The sequence below is a fragment of the Meles meles genome, chromosome X (genome assembly GCF_922984935.1).
Source record: "Meles meles chromosome X, mMelMel3.1 paternal haplotype, whole genome shotgun sequence".
NCBI classification, from domain to species: Eukaryota; Metazoa; Chordata; class Mammalia; order Carnivora; family Mustelidae; genus Meles; species Meles meles.
In genome coordinates, this window is record NC_060087.1 from 98,712,435 (window position 1) to 98,729,934 (window position 17,500).

The following is a 17,500-nucleotide window of genomic DNA, read 5'->3' on the forward strand; positions in this document are numbered from 1 at the left end:
CTCCCTGCTTGTGCTCTCTCTCTTGCTTGCTTTCTCTCTGACAAATAAATAAAATCTTCAAAACAAATTGTGACTTTTATCAACAAAATCATCTACTGTGAGGCTTTTAAATTTGACTTTGGATTTCTTAGATTTAGCTCAGGTGTTTCAGGGCAGCATTTATTTCAAGTAATTATAAATCAATGAAACTGAGTCTATTTAAGCAAGAGACTCCTAAATTCTGCAGTTCTGTTATCCTGGACCAACTTACCTGGCAATGTTATTTTGGGGATATATGCATATTCTAGTTCTTTTTATTCTTTCTTATATGTGCCTCTTGAAGTCTCCTGTGAGTTATGGGTGTTGTTGGGGAGAAAATTTTTCTTCTGCCCTCCTAGGTTCTTTGGCTGCTGTAAGTACATTGACATAAAACGGATTAACAAGAGAAAAACAACAGCTTAGTAACCTGCACACCTCATGTATCCATGGGAGAGACCCAGGAAAACTGAGTAACTCCCTAAAATGGCTGAAGCCACCACCTTAAATACTACTTTTCAGCTAAAGACAAAAGAAGATGCTGGGGGTGGAGAGCCAGTTATGGGACAGAAAACAATGTAAGCTTGTTATGCAGATTTAAGACTATGCCTTCTTCCATTAATAAGAGTTTCTGGAGATTTAGATATTTTCTTCCTGTTAGAGCAGGGAGACACTCTGACAAATGGAGATTTCCCTGCTGAATGTATATATTTCATATATTAACTTCTCAGTTTTCAGAGCTTCACCACTGTTTGCTATCTTAAAAATAACCAGCTTAAAATAATTAGTATGCCAAGGAGGAATATTTTGGGGTGATATAGTCTGCTCCCCTTCAGTGTTAAAGAACTCCCTTTAGGCTTTCATTAAGACCATTAGACAGGGACACCTGAGTGGCGCAGTCCATTAAGTATCTGACTTCAGCTCAGGTCATGATCTCAGGGGTTGTGGGCTGGAGCAGGAGCATCAGGCTCCCAGCTCGGTGGGGAGTCTGCTTGTCCCTTTCCCCCTCCCCCCTTCCCACTAATGCGTGTACATGCCTGCACTCTCAAAATTTAAAAAAAAAAAGACAATTAGGGAGGAATAAGAAAAGAGAAAGCTTGAAAGTATACTTTGAGATTTATTAATGCTGCATTATATGGATCTTTAAAATTTTTATTTTTGAAGTACAGTTGACATATAATGATTAGTTTCAGATGTACAGCATAGTGATTCGACAATTCTATACATTGCTCAGGACTCACCTCCTTAAGTGTAGTTACCATCTGTAATACTATTTTTTTAAGTAAATGGTTGTTTTGAAATCATTTCTATGAGATCTAAGTATTTCCTAACTTTGTAGGAAGAACAAAAGTACTTCTTTCCTCGCCTATCTGAAAAGAAATTAATGATCTTTCAAGTCTCCAGAGACTTTCCCTTCTATACCTTTATTGCAGCCACTAATTCCCTTTGTGTCAAAGTATAATTATTTTTATGTTGCCTTCCCCAGATTGTAAATTCCTTGAGGGCAGGAACTAGGCCTATAACAGATGCCTAAAATATTGGTAAAACTGTGTGAGGATAGAGGTGTGTGTCTATGTTGGGGAAAAGTATGAAGAAGAGGGAAAGAGATTTCTGCCTTGATCAGCCTTGCTGCCTGCAAAAGGGAAAAGCCGGGGAGAAGGGTTTAGTCAGCAGGTTGAAGGGTGGGACAGGAGAGGGAGCTGTATCTAGGACCATCTTTGTCTCATGGTCTCTTTCGTAAAGAAAGGATATGGTAGTATGAGAATAAAATCACTTATCTTCTATTTTTTTTTAAATTCACACACTTTAGATCATTACTGATGTACAAACTGCCCAAACTGTGAAGGACCTTTAGAGACACAGGAGAGGCCACATGTTTTGGATTTTCTGAGATGGTCTCACTTTCAAACTTTGTGTCCCATTATTCTGTGCGGTATCGTTCATGGGGATGGTTAATAATTTCATACTGAAAACATTACTACTTAAAATTTGCATAAAGAAAATTGGAGTAAATCCTATATAGTCTGTTCATAATCAGAAGTGTTAAACATCATAATAGTAAAATAAAGGATGCTTTTTAAAAGTGCCGCCATTAGATTGTAAGTTAACATATGAAAAATAGCTTTTTACTCTTAATTTTTCAAATGCCTGCTTCGTATCTAACTGAAGATCTTTCTTTACCTTCTAGAGCCTCAGACTACTCAGAAAGGTGATTCACCCAGCTTATCTGCTGAGAAGTTTGTCCCTCTTGAGTGAGATTTTAACATCACAGGTAAGAGAAGTTTATGAGGAAGCAAGTTCTGTTTTCTTTCTTTTTTTTTTTTAAGATTTTATTTATTTATTTGACAGGGAGAGAGAGATCACAAGTAGTGGGGAGGGGGGCAGCGGGAAGCAGGCTCCCTGCTGACCAGAGAGCCCAATGCGGGCCTCCATCCCAGGACCCTGAGATCATGACCTGAGCCATAGACAGAGGCTTAAACCCACTGAGCCACCCAGGCGCTCCTTGTTTTCTGTTTTTTAAGACTCTTTTTTGGGGGCACCAAGGTGGCTCAGTCAGTTAAGCATCTGCCTTCAGCTCAGGTCATGATCTCCGAGTCATGAGTTCAAGGCCTGTGCGGGGCTCCCTGCTCTGTGGGAATCTGCTACTCCCTCTCCCTGTCTTCTCCCCACTCCCCCACCCCCGCCCCTGCTCATGCTCATGCTCTCTCTCTCTCAAATAAATAAATAAAATCTTTTAAAAAGTAAAATAAAATTAGAAAGCTGCAGTCTGTGCTGGGTGTGCCTGGTTGGCTCTGCCAGTGGAGCATGTGAGTCTTGATCTCAGTGTCATGGGTTTGAGCCCCATACTGGGGGTAGAGTTTACATAATAAAAAAATAATAATAATAATAAAATGGTTAAAAATAAATAAGGAAATAAAAGTCTGTTTTTATTTAATTTTTGAAAATAACCAGTCTTTAGAAATGGGTATTGTGTTGTGGTGGAAACATAGCTCATGGTACCATAGCTCATGGTTGATCTAAAACATCCCAGGGACTTGAGAAAGCTGAGTGTGAATTCCAGTTCCATGGTCCCTCTGAACCTAAGTTATAAGAAAAAAGAGGAGAGGGCGCCTGGGTGGCTCAGTGGGTTAAGCCGCTGCCTTCGGCTCAGGTCATGATCTCGGGGTCCTGGGATCAAGTCCCACATAGGGCTCTCTGCTCAGAAGGGAGCCTGCTTCCCTCTCTCTCTCTCTCTGCCTGCCTCTCTATCTACTTGTGATCTGTCTCTGTCAAATAAATGTTAAAAAAAAAAAAAAAAAAAAAAAAAAAAAAGGAGAATATTTATCCCCTCAGACTGTTGTCAGGGTTCAGGGAATTAATACAAATGTGAATTTATTTGACATAGTGCTTGGCACATGGTTCTTGAATGGATGAATTTAGTAAAAAGCTATTTCATCAAGTGCCTTCCTATGTGTCTGGGACTGTGGTAAGTTCAAGAGAGAACAATTCTGGCTCTAAAAGGGACAGGTGTCGCCCAGCTCTCTCTTGATGAATTGGTGGGTAGATGTTTTTTTTCAAGTTTTCATTTAAATTCCAGTTAGTTACCATAGAGTGTATATTAGTTTCAGGAGAATTTAGTGATTTATCATTTACATACAACAGGTGGATAGTTTTTTTTTTAACTAATAACAAAAATATCGAAAAGGGGTAAATATATAATCTCTAATTTGTGTTTTGTATAGATTGTGAAATTTAACTTACAGAGTACTTTTTTTTAAAGATTTTATTTATTTGACAGAGACACAGCGAGAGAGGGAACACAAGCAGGGGGAGTGGGAGAGGGAGAAGCAGGCTCCCCGCTGGGCTGGGAGCCTGATGTGGGGCTCGATCCCAGGACCCTGGGATTATGACCTCGAGTCCCAGGACTTTGGGATCATGACCTGAGATCAAGGCAGACGCTTAACAACTGAGCCACCCAGATGCCCCCAGAGTACTTTTTTGAAAGAGGAACACAGTTAAGGCCATGAAACTATCCTGTTTGATACTGTGATGGTCGATCCACGATATCATGTGTTTGTCCAAACCCATAGAATGTGTAGTACCACAGATGAACTCTAAGGTATGACCGTGGACTTGGGTGAGTCGGATGTGTCAGTGTAGGGTCTTCGACTGTCGCAAAGGAGCCACCTCTGCTGGGGGAAGTTGATAACGGGGTGTGTGAGGACGGAGATCTCTTTACTTCCTGCTCAGTTTTGCTGTGAACCTAAGTATTCTCTAAAAGTAAAGTCCTCACAAAAGATTGAGAAAAAGAAAAAGCCAAAACAAAACAAAAAAGAACCCCAACCAAACCCAGAGAACATGTAATCATTTTCATGGCTTTTCATCCAAAAGTTGTTGATAAGTTTGTATTTGGGGATTACCCATTGTGAAACAGACCTCTTTTCTTTATTGCAGGGTTCAGTAAAGTTTTTCTGTAAAGGTCCAGATCACAAATGTTGTGAGCCAAGAGGCAAAATCAAGAATATTATATTGTTTGTTTTCTTATTTTTGTAAAGATTTTATTTATTTGACAGAGAAAGAGAGACAGTGAGAGAGGGAACACAAGCAGAGAGAGTGGGAGAGGGAGAAGCAGGTTCCCCACTGAGCAGGGAGCCCAATGCTGGGCTCAATCCCAAGACCCTAGGATCATGACTTGAGCCAAAGGCAGATGCTTAACCAACTGAACCACCCAGGCACTCCTTCACAGGTGTATAACCTACATGATATATCAGTGTATCCAATCATCATGTTATACACCTTAAACTTATACACTATTATATATATGTCAGTTACATCTCTATAAAGCTGGGAAAAAATGGAAGCAGCCAGTAAGAGAGAAGGAGCGAGAGAAGGGCTTAATAGAACAATTACATATTCCCTCCATCTTCAGTCACAAAATTTGGACTTTCACTGGTAACATATATAACCACAGATTTCTAGTATGTATTTCTTCCTATCATTACTAGGTACCTTGGCTCTTCCTTTCTAAGAATTTGTCCTTGAAAGGAAGATTCAGAGCTATTTTTTTTTCTGAATAACTTTTGGTAAATAAGGTTTACTAAAAGACTTCTCATGTGTTTGTTTTTCTTTATTATGGCTTTAGCTGTAAATATGGAAATGTATTGAGATGGCTTTAGCAGTTTGCTGTTCTGTTTAAATTACCTCAAGATGAGATTTTCATAGGAATGTTTATAGTATAAACATCACAAACCTCTTTCAGTCTTAAACCTTTCTGGTTTCTCTTAGATCTTTAAATGGAGGAGATGGCTACCACTCAGATCTCCAAAGATGAGCTTGATGAACTCAAAGAGGCCTTTGCAAAAGTTGGTAAGTTTTATTTTTTTAATAGCTTTAACTATAGTAAAGTCATTTTTGTTTGGCCCTGATGGAGGTTAATTCTCCAAAAAAATCATATGAATGGTTAATCACAAACCTTAGGGCAAGGTAGTTAAAATCAATGGGGTAAAGTTTTAGAAACGACACCCTAAACTATTATTTCTAGTTACATCTGTCTACTATGGTCAAAGGTTTTTAGTCTACTGTGGCTCCTGAAAACTTGGGACAAATTTTGTGTGTTATTGCGTTGTGTATCTTATTTTTTGGAGGAAAAGATTTGGAGCTTTCACCATATTCTCAGAGGGGTGTGTGAGACCGCTGAATATGTTAGATAGGATTAGATGATGTTTTACCTTTACCTCGTTAGCTTGGCTTTATTGCCTTTTCCATGGATCTTCTATGCCTTTGGATAATGCCGCCCGTTCTGCTTTCTCACATTATGTTCTAGTATCAGCATTACATGGGAAGACATAGCATGCCATTTGGTTTTTCCTTAAATCTCATAGAACATGTCTTAGAATTTAGCTGCTATGGAGTTTGTAGTATTTATATCCCAAATTTCAGTGCCCAGGTCAAATCAGTCGAAGCTAGTGAGAAAACAGGGTAAGAACCGATTATTGACACGTGTACTCACATGAGTCAACGCGGGCTTAGAGAGGTAAACTACTATTTGGTGTCTCCTTGATGAAAAGGTATAAAGTTAGATCATAATGATTTGTTATTTAAATTAGACTTGACTCTTGGACCTGCGATGCAAATCTCATTAATGAAAAGTAAGGAAGCTCACATCTCTATTCCCATAGATTCAAGGCCAACATTGTCTGTGAAGGCATTTAGTAAGTAACAGCTTGCCTTGGGAAGAATAATGACCGCTCCCACAACCAAGGTGACTGTTCACAATCTCTTCGGAATTCTAAGTAGAAAAAAATGGATAGGCCTGATTCTAACACACTTTTCTGTGTGTGTATGTAAAAAAAAAAAAAAAAAAGGCAATCTGTTAACTGGCCGTAGATACTACCTACTGTAAGAAAGAGTACTATCAGTCTGATACAAGATTGATTAGGAGAAAACAAGCAGGTGAATCGTTGGCTGCAAGATTTTTAAAATCTCATTACTCTGTAGAAATAGCCATACCAGAATTGTTTAGGATTGCATATCCTTTGAACCTTCTTTTTTTTTTTTTCTTTCCCTTATAATCCTCCCTCAGTGTTGAGGACAGCCTCAGTTGTTTCTTTATGAATAGAGGTTTGGGTAAGACCAGGACTTACTATGGCCATTATTGAATCTTCAAGGCCTCGCTTCCTTAAAAAAAAAAATGTTTATTATTGAATACAGGCCTTGTTCTCATGGGAAGCATCTTGGAAATAATTGTGTGCAGTATCTTTTAAAAATGTTGAGCTATTCTGTTGTGGCTTACCTGACGGAACTGAATACTCTTAATCAGGAAAAGAGCTTCATTGCTCCTGACAAGCTTTAATGACATGAAGAGGGCTCACCAGTGGTTGCCATGGAGGAACCAGGGTTAAATTGCTCTAAGTGAGGGATCAACTTGGACTGCAAGAAAGGGTCATGGTAGAACTACTGTCTTATTTTAAATCCTACATCTTGGAAGGGGTAGGGTAGACAAAGAGATTCCCAAAGGCACAAGATCAGACCATACATGCTGTTGATGTCCCTAACAGGCATATATTCATTCCTAAGATATGCATATTACTCTGTGTGCTCTGTGTGGAAATTCTGGAGTCCCCAATTTCTGCCTGCTCTCTATATTATGCAGTATCTGGCTCAGTGTTGCACACATGTTAGGTTCACAATAAATATTTAATTGACTGAATCCCAAGGAATTACACGTAGTCTTTTCACCTACTGGGACTTTGTCATTATCCACTGTAAACTAAAAGGGCCTTTGTCCGGGCGCCTGGGTGGCTCAGTTTAAGCCTTTGCCTTTGGCTCAGGTCATGATCTCAGGGTCCTGGGATAGAGCCCCACATCTGGCTCTCTGCTGGGCGGGGAGCCTGCTTCTTCCTCTCTCTCTGCCTACCTCTCTGCCTACTTGTTATCTCTCTGTCAAATAAATTAATTAAATATTTTTAAAAATAAAATAAAAGGGCCTTTGTTATGAAGATTTTCATCATGGTGGAATTTATTGCTAAAGGTTTTGGCCATCACATTGTAGCACATAAAATTTATATATATTTTTTTCAGCATAATAAAGGCTTGTGTGGAGTCTGTCTTTTCGAAAAGTGTTTAAAGACCCAGCTGAATCTTTTGATTTATTCCTTTAAAATCTTTGTAGTTTGTAGTTATTAGTTACGGAGCCCTCAGGCAACTGTCAAAGGTGTTATGGAAATCTTTTTTTTTTTTTTTCTTCGTTCAGGGAAACTAGATTTGAAAAACAAGCTCTAGAACTTACTTTCCTGTCAAGGACAATTCTTTCTTATTGGTGGTGGGGAGGGCTGGGAGGACCACTTTGTCTCTGTTCAGTTGTGACAAAATATGGAAATCATTATGTGATTTTTTTTCCCCATCTATTAACAATAATAGCCTTGATTATCTCTTTAGAAATTCAGCAAAATCACAGTGTGTGAGGAAAATCTCTGTAATTACCACTAACCATAGGTTTTGTCCAATCAATTAATAGTGCTTTGAAATTCTCTTTACTAGCAATAAATGGAGTATTAAGACTTAAAGTTCTCCTTTCACTCATTTTCTGCACCTGCTTAGTGTTAAGCTCCCAGCAGTATATTTTCATTTAATTATTTTAATTTTCTCAACATTTATTTCCAGTATTTCCCACTAGGATAGCAGAAGCCTTGGCTCTGGTTTTGTTTTTTGTTTTGTTTTTTTTCCTACTTCATAATGTTTCCCTATTAATGTAAATGCTGCATAAGTTCTTTCTAAGGAAGGATAAATAAAACTTTCAGAGTACTTAGGAAGTAAATATTTTACCAACTATAAAATGTCTTGCACAATCTGAGAAGTTAATCTTCCTATGGAAGCTAAAAGTCATTTGGATGATTACTTGTCATAGAGATAAATTCACATAATGTAAATCTTTTCAGATTGGCTTTAGTCCCACAAACACTGACATCTGACTTTTTTCTCTCCTAAGCAATTGCTACTGAGCTTTAAAAAAAAAAAACAACCCACAAATTCAGCACTTTGAAATAAAAGAATAACGGGGCTTCGTAAATGACGAGGAATACTGTGGGTATATCCCTCTGTGGCTGCCTACCACACGAAGTCAAAAAGTTTTGGCTATGGTGATTTTCTCCTCTCAGGAAGTTGAGTTGTTTCCAATTACATAAAACCCACATCAGGATGATGCCACAAAAGGCATAGTGGGTTAGTTTAATTTACTTTTAGTATTCAATAAAAGTCCACCAGTGCATATTTGTTTAATTATGACTGAAAAAATAAAACCTACAGGCCAGCCAAAAAAATAAACTAACCAGTGCTATTTCACTGAGCCATCTGGCTAATTCTCAGCGGACTGTTGGAGACGAAGGCCTTGGGATGGTCTGCAGACCATGTTCTGTGGGTGTGGAAGATTGGAGACGTACACACATGTGGATGGGTGGGCTTCAGAGCAAGAGCGCACGTATGTGGAGATGTGTGTGTACTTTTAAAGTGGGAGAGTGGCAGCAGGTGGGAACCAGTGGCCAAACTTGCTGGAAATTTTGAGTTGGAAAATGATGATAGGTGACATTTTTGATTGCCTTGTTTCAGCCTTCTAATCTTGCCTGGCCTCCAGCGGTCCTTGACCTCTACCTTTGAGGATCCACCATTAGGATGAACTCTTAGATAGTGACCTCACTTCTACCCTGAGCTGGGACTCATTAAACTGCCTCTTGTATTTGCTGGAATGAGCTACCTCAAAAGGTGTAAGCTGTGAAAGGCAAAACTCACGTTTAGTGAAGCATCTGGAGACGTTTAGCAGCTGCCTTTTCTGAAGTTTTAATGCCTAATGAAAGCTCAACTTTACTGCTTAGATCTTAGGATAGAATATAACCTAAATTCTTCTACACAAGTCTTTTGGCTGAGTCTTCCAAGTCAATATTTCGTGTGCTTTCGCGGGCATTCGAGATGGCGTATGTGCATGCGTACACGTGCGTAAATCCATTCCTGTTAGATGCATAGATTCCTTTTGTCTTTGGTTTTTTGGGTTTTTTTGTTTGCTTTTTTGTTTTTGTTTTTAGTGTGAAAATGTTTGGGATATGTAGGTTAAACTAAATGGAACTTTTAAACCCAGCTTTTCTGAAAGGATGTGGATCTGTACTTGATTGGTTTTCTTCTTTACGTCCTAATGCGCACTGTCCGTGATGGGTTAGTGAGGAGGTTGCATGTGTGTTACAGATGCGGACACACATATGCAACCTCTTTATAGAGACACTGGATTTAGACTGATTCAAGGATGGTTAAAGCAACACACACACACACACACACACACACACACGCACGCACACACACACAGAACGTGGGGGTCAAAGGAAATCCCAGTCTTTCTTACTGTCAGATTTATAAGACAAAGTAGCACTCCAAAAGATGCATTTGAAGTGATAGATTTCGCCTCGTACCACCTGGACATGGGCAGTGTAGAACAGCTAAAATCAAAACCACTTGAATTCTGGCTCAGCTTTCTCCAGACAAGTACTTAAAATAGCTTAAATAACAGGATGCAAGGGGAGGGAAAACATTTCCTTTTAAGGATATGCATTCTTGGTGTGATTCAAACTTCTGCAGGAACAGGGCTGTATAATAAGTTTATTTACTTTAAGGTTACTTGGGGAAGGGTGTTGAGAGAGTTAACTGGCATTTTAAATAACACTTGGTAAAGAGCATAATGGGGTTTCTTTTAAAACAGAATGCAGATGTGAACCTACACGTGTCATCAGAGAGAGAGAGACACACACACACACACACACACACACACACACACACACACAGCGACAGAGAGAATCTGTTGTTACAAACAGTTGGTTCCTTTCTGAGGAATTCAGCAGCCAGTATGAAAGACAGGCCTCTCGGGTGTAGCACTGGGAGCCTGCTGCTGATTTTTCTTTTTTTAAGTGTAGTGATTTTTCTTTAAAAAAAGAACACTTGGTCAGTGGCCTGAATGTTTAGCTGTTTACTTTCTGCGGGAACTTTGTTCAGCCGGGATGCGTCTGGAGTTTCTTTTTTTCCTGCCATTTGTTAATGTCGACTCCTTAATGACCCTATTTTCTGAACCCAAAAGTTGAGACTTGCTTCCATAGAAGCATGAAGAATGCTCTAGATAGTACAGGCTGTAGGATAGTATCTAGCTTATCAGGCGGTTGAAAATAGGAGTCTTTGAAATGCAGAACATGTTTGACCCCATGCCAATGTGTAGTTTAATGAAGATGTGGCAAATGAGCCAGAAAGGGCTTCCAGAATATCGGCAACTTTAATGAGAAAATAGAGGGCTGCCATTATGCCAGGACGTTGTGATGTTAGTTTCCAATTGTTCAGACTGCTTTCAATCCAGGTCTGTGTTTTTGGGGTCAGTTTATTATTAAATTCTCATGTTTATGTCAAAACTCCGAATAGAAAAAGATCACCGCCAAACCTCGTTTTGGGCTCCCAGTAATAATATCACCGATAAGATGGAAGCTTTCTAAAATGCCGTTGTGCTATTTCATTTTCTGGCTTTCCAAAGCACAGCATATTAGATCTCTGATAATAGTTTAAGGATGTGTGTGTGTGTGTGTGTGTGTGCGCGCGCGCGTGCGTGTGTGTGCACGCGTGCGTGTTTTGGCGGGGGGGCTTGGAAATAAAATTAGCATAAAACTCTTTAAAAATAATTGCACCCTATTTTGTCTTTCAAGTACTTTTCCAGCTGGGAGATTTTGTAAAATTAATTGCAAGCTGCCTTTTTAGGCTCCCTCTGCCTTTTTATTGAAATTGAAATTGTTGTCTTCAAAAAGATACGATTTAGGAGTTCTAAGAAAGGCTGGCTCTAATTTACTAGTACTAACACTAAAATGTCTTTGATTATGGGAGGTAGTACAAGCTAGATCTGCTGATAAATTATAGGAAAACAGCAGAGTAGGTAAAACTTTTTTTTTTTAAGATTTATTTATTTGACAGAGAGAGACACAGCGAGAGAGGGAACACAAGCAGCGGAAGTGGGAGAGGGAGAAGCAGGCTTCCCACGGAGCAGGGAACCCGATTCGGGACTCGATCCCTGGACTCCGGGATCATGACCTGAGCCGAGGGCAGATGCTTAACAACTGAGCCACCCAGGCGCCCCAAAACTTTTAAAATATGTAAAATGCGATGCATATGTTCAATGATGTTTTTTCCCTCTTGGGAAAGATAGAGGCTAGCTAGGTATTCCAAGTGACTCCTGTTTTCACAAGGATTTTAAAACTGTAGTTGCAAGTAAGAACCAGGAGAGTCCCTGTGATTAATTTCTGTATCTCTGGTGTCTAGCTCAGTGCTGGCCACACAGTAGGTTCTCTATTTGCTCTGGAGGCTGCCTTCTGCCAACCAAGTGCACACGGTATTTCTTAATACAGACAAAGCAGGTTTCTACATTTAGAACGGAACTCCTGACCTGACAGCCATCACTGGTTTTCTACCAGGGTACTCCTCTGTGGGTGTGTTCACTTAGAAAACCAAATTACAGATCTGAAGGCTGCCAGGGTGGGGACAGGATTAGAACAAAGGGAATGAGATTGAATGTTATTTAAGGGATATTTCTGTCGTTATGGTTTCCTGGTGAATTGCCATTCGGTCTTTCAGTGCTATTTCTGTATGTGTTCCTTATTGTTTGTTTAATTCTGTTTTTAAAATGCTCGTTAGATTAGAACATTCTTTTCCTGGTTAATACCTGAGAATCAGTGGTCCTACAAAAATGGTCTTTTCCCATCGCGTTACATGCAAGGGACTGGGCCACGTACTGGGGTTGAGGTCAAGAAATTTGCAACCTAATAAGGAAGATTGCTGCATTCTGACCAAGTTCTGCTCCTCCAACCCCCTTTAAAATGGTCCTGTCGGTTACTAACAGCATTTGTATATTACTGCTCTTACTTCAAAATGGAATTTTCACACGTGGTTATTTTATGTTAGTTATATTTTAGGGTGGGTACTTCCTGGCATCTTTTAATCACGTCAGTGAGCTGTCTTCTAATTAATGCCCAACAGGTTATTTCAGAGAGGGCTCAGGCAAATGTTAATTCTCTTCATTGCCTACACCTCTATTCTACCTAAGGCCGATAAACTGCCAAATGGCCTAGACTCTCGGCGCCCTGGTTGGTTTCATATCATTTTGAATTCACAGTTCTCCAATACTTAGTTTAAAAATCTTTGCCTTCTGCTTCTGTTAGATTACTGAGAATACAAAAGGAACAATTAAGCACCTGCTCTATGCTAGGTCAAAACTGGAGTCAATCACAGATTAAATTATGCTCAGGGGGCACCCGGGTGGCTCAGTCATTAAGCATCTGCCTTCTGCTTGGGTCATGATCCCAAGGTCCTGGGTTCGAGCCCCACAGCGGGCTCCCTGCTCAGCAGGGGGGCTGCATCTCCCTCTCCCTCTTCCCCTGCTTGTGTTCCCCTCTCTCGCTGTCTCTCTCTGCCAAATAAATAAACAAATCTTTAAAAAAAATAAATTGGGGCACCTGGATGGCTCAGTGGGTTAAAACCTCTGCCTTCGGCTCAGGTCATGATCCCAGCGTCCTGGGATCAAGCCCTGCATCAGGCTCTCTGCTCAGCGGGGAGCCTGCTTCCTCCTCTCTCTCTGCCTGCCTCTCTGCCTACTTGTGATCTCTGTCTGTCAAATAAATAAATAAAATCTTTAAAAAAAATAAAAAAAATTATGCTCAGATACAGCATTTCAGAAGTCAGGGTAAAGTAGAATACATTAATAAACAAATCTTTTAAAAATATTTTTTAAAGATTTATTAATTTAAGAGAGAGAGCATGAGTGGGAGGGGCAGAGGGTGAGGGAGAGAATCGTCAAGTAGACCCCATGCTGAATGTGGAGCCTGACACAGGCCCCATCCCAGGACCCCGAAATCATGACTTGAGCCAAAATCAAGAGCTGGCAACTTAACCTACTGAGCCACCCAGGCAGCCCATAAAATATTTTTCTATCAGAAATTGCCAAGTGGACAACGTTGTGTTTTTTTTTTTAAGATTTTTAAAATTTTATTTATTCAACAGAAAGCATGAGACAGCACAAGTAGGGGGAGCAGCAGAGGGAAAGGGAAAAGGGTCTCTGTCCCAGGACTCTGAGATCATGACCCGAGCCAAAGACAGTCACTTAACCAACTGAGCCACCCTGGCATCCTCCAAGTGGACAAAGTTTTGATAGTGGCAAGGAATAAGCCATCTTTTCCTAAAAGATCTAAAAATGAAGGGATGTTATATTTAGGTGATGTGATGCAGTAGTGATCAGAATGTTACATATTTGTTTTTATTATGTATTACAATTTTACCTCCAGTATTTTTAGAAGTGTGTGTGTGCGTGCGTGTGTGTGTGGTTTGTTAAGTCTTGGCTACTCAAGTTTAGAATCAGAGTGTGTTAGAGTCAAAAAGGGAATCTGGGGATCGTTTGATCCAAAGACATCTTTTACAGATGGGAAAATGAAGACCTAGAGAGGTGACTTATGCAAATCCTATGTCACATTACTCCCGCTTGTATCCTTTCAGCCATGCTGTGTATCTTTCTCTATGCCATACTTACACCCCAGTAATGAGCTCTGTTTTAACTGGGTTTTTTTTTTTGAGAGAGAGAAGGAAAGGAAGAGCAAGAATCTTTTTTTTTTTAAGATTTTATTTATTTATTTGACAGAGACACAGCGAGAGAGGGAACACAAGCAGGGGGAGTGGGAAAGGGAGAAGCAGGCTCCCCGCTTAGCAAGGAGCCTGAGGCAGGACTGGATCCCAGGACCCAGGGATCATGACCTGAGCTGAAGATAGATGCTTAACTGACTGAGCCACCCAGACACCCCAAGAGTGAGAATGTTAAGCAGGTCCACACCTAGCACAGAGTCCAACGTGGGTCTCGATCTCATGACCCTGAGAGCATGACCTGAGCTGAAGTTAAGAGCCAGTCACTTTATGACTGTGGACTCAGCCACCCAGGCACCCCTCTATTTAACTTTATAAAGAAAATGGGAGAAACAGATTAGTTTATGCATGGGAGGAGGTGTATTTAAACTCAAGAATTTCATTCATCAAAAGTTGCTAAAATCCTGCCACAATAACATGTGGATTACTTTGTTCTTTTTTAGCAATTGCAGATGTTGTTGCTGGATTGACTTCTACGTATAAACACTTTACTAGTAAAGTGTTTGATGTATGGCCTTTTACTAATTCAAAGCAAAGAAAGCGAAGATGTGCCCTAGGGAAATTAAGTACTCTTTATCGAAGGAAATATTCATGATTTTCTGAAGTTTGGGGTAGCTTGGGGATGATGTTTGAGAAGTATAGATACTCTAATTGGTAGATTTAAATGTGCCAATTATGTTTAAGAGTATTTGTTTGAATCTACAAATATACTTCACTAAAATTAAATATAGAATTTTATCAGCCCTCAAAATATTAGGGAGATGGTTTTATATAGGGTATTTAGTATTTTAATAGTTGACAAAAATTAGCTGAAATGAATTACACTTAGATCACACTTAAGATAAGATCCATGGGGCGCCCGGGTGACTCAGTCAGTTAGGCATCTGCCTTCCGCTCAGGTCATGATCCTGGGGTCCTGGGATCAAGCCCGCATTGGTCTCTCTGCTCAGCAGAGATTGTTGCCTCTCTCCTCCCTACATGTGCCCTCGCTTGCTATCTTTGTCCTCTCTCTCTCTCTCTCTGCCTCTCAAATAAATAAGCAGAATCTTAAAAAAAAAAAAAAAATCCCAAGTACTTTCCATGATCTGTAAGAGTATATGCGATCAGCTCCCTAGCCTCATCCCTAATTCTCTCCTTTGTTTACTCTGCTCAAGTCCTGCTGGATCTTTGCTGTTCTCAAACCGTACCAGACACTCTTCCATATCACAGACTTTGCATTTGCTCTTTCCTCTACTCGAAATCTCTTCCCCCTAAATATCTGCGATTCATTCCCTTGCTTCACATAAGTTTTCATTCAAATATAACCTTGTCAAAGTGGCATCCTTGACCTCTGCCATTTCGAGCTGCGGAATTCTGTTTTGCGGGAGGGGGTCATAGTGTCGTAGGGTATTGGGCAGCGCAACACACTGGATGCCAGGAGCCTCCTCACACCACCCCTCACCCTGGCCTCCAGTCTTAGCTACCAAAAATGTCTCCAGACATTCCTGAAGGCTCCCTGGGGTGGGGGGCAAAATAGCCCCCAGTCTGACCCCTTTCCCTGCTTTATTTTTCATCACAGCACTTAAGTTATATTTCATTATATTATATTTTTATAGTCTTACCTCACCTTAGATGTTATTTGATTAGTAGTTGTCATTAGAATAACAGGACTTCTCATTCAATCCCAGCAGCAGCCCCCATTCCCAGAACAGCACCCAGTCAGGTTTTAAAGTAACGTATCAAATAGATTAATTTCACAGTAGATTTTCTTGAACAGTGCTCTGGTTTCTCTATTGAGATTGTATCCTTTTATCATAATAAATTTATGCGTGAAATTCAGTGGGGGAACCTAAGGAAAAGCATTGTTTAAACAGTAGGTATTTGAAATTTCTGGTGAACGTCCAGTTTTCTTAAAACTATATACGCCCAAGGGGCGCCTGGGTGGCTCAGTGGGTTAAAGCCCTCTGCCTTCGGCTCAGGTCATGATCTCAGGGTCCTGGGATCCAGCCCCGCATCAGGCTCTCTGCTCCGCGGGGAGCCTGCTTCCTCCTCTCTCTCTGCCTGCCTTTCCGCATACTTGTGATCTCTTTCTATCAAATAAATAAATTAAAAATTTAAAAAAAAATCTATATATCCCCAAGAGATTACAGCCCTCAGGACATTAACCCTCTCTCTCAGTAAATTAACTTCTGGTCATTGATCAGTTTTTTGGTTTTTTTTTTTTTTATTTTGAATAGTTTCAGACTAAGCTTCATCAGCACTTAAGATATACACTCCGTTAGAACGGTCCTAGCACAAAAATAAAAAGGTTATTTATAGAGTCATGGTAAACGTTTGCATTACTTGGGACTGCATTTATTTTTATGGACTCCGTATTTATTTACATTAGCTCTTGGAAAAAAGTGACACTGAAGAGGGTTTAATTTCAGGTGTGCTTTGTAATATAATCATCAATTCATAAACTCTTCTACCAGACTAACCGTTTTCTACCATGGTGGTGTTTTATTGGTATGTAGTCTATTAATTATTTTTTAGAAGTCCTGTCAGCTTCATGATTGAAAAATAATTTATTAGGCAACTCTGCTTTGTTAGTATTAGAGATGCTTTTTTTTTTTTTTTTAATTTGACAGAGAGAGATCACAAGTAGGCAGAGAGGCAGGCAGAGAGAGAGAGGGGGAAGCAGGCTCCCTGCTGAGTAGAGAGCCCGATGCGATGCGATGTGGGGCTGGATCCCAGGACCCTGGGATCATGACCTGAGCTGAAGGCAGCGGCTTTAACCCACTGAGCCACCCAGGCGCCCCAGGGATGCTATTTTTAAGTGAAGCTACATATACATTGTTTAAAATACAGAAAACATGGTGTAAAACTGTGCTCTTTCCGTTAAAATTTGCATTTTCCTTTTAAACAACCTTAGGTACCAAACAGTAAGAAGAGCAAACACTGTATTCAGGCAAGCTTAGTAGGAATGAGTCTCAAATGAAGACGAATGGTCATCGTAAGACTACTCCAAGAGGTTCACTTATTTCTTCTAATTCTTTTTTCCTTTTTTTGCCTGCTCTCCCTCTGTACAAAGATCTCAACAGCAACGGATTCATCTGTGACTATGAACTCCATGAGCTTTTCAAGGAAGCCAATATGCCATTACCAGGATATAAAGTGAGAGAAATTATTCAAAAACTCATGCTGGATGGTGACAGAAATAAAGACGGGAAGATAAGTTTCGATGAATTTGTTTATGTAAGTATGTGAAAGTCCACCCTTAGTATAAGGAGTCATGACTATTCCTTTGTCTAGTGGGATCTTAAAAGTAGTCAATCCTGTGAAGTTGCTAAAT

At 40.0% G+C, this 17,500-nt stretch overlaps 1 protein-coding gene across 3 annotated transcripts in view; it reads left to right on the top strand.

Moving 5' to 3' along the window:
* The window catches only part of PLS3 (plastin 3), an 84,734-nt gene that overhangs the window by 42,581 nt on the left and 24,653 nt on the right, over nucleotides 1-17,500 (top strand). For all 3 annotated transcript variants that reach the window (XM_045996256.1, XM_045996258.1, XM_045996257.1), the window contains exons 2-4: nucleotides 2,204-2,287; nucleotides 5,281-5,361; nucleotides 17,240-17,403. In XM_045996256.1, the coding sequence (XP_045852212.1) occupies nucleotides 5,289-5,361; nucleotides 17,240-17,403 (237 nt within the window). In that variant the 5' untranslated portion in view covers nucleotides 2,204-2,287; nucleotides 5,281-5,288. The remainder of the gene's footprint in view (nucleotides 1-2,203; nucleotides 2,288-5,280; nucleotides 5,362-17,239; nucleotides 17,404-17,500) is intronic.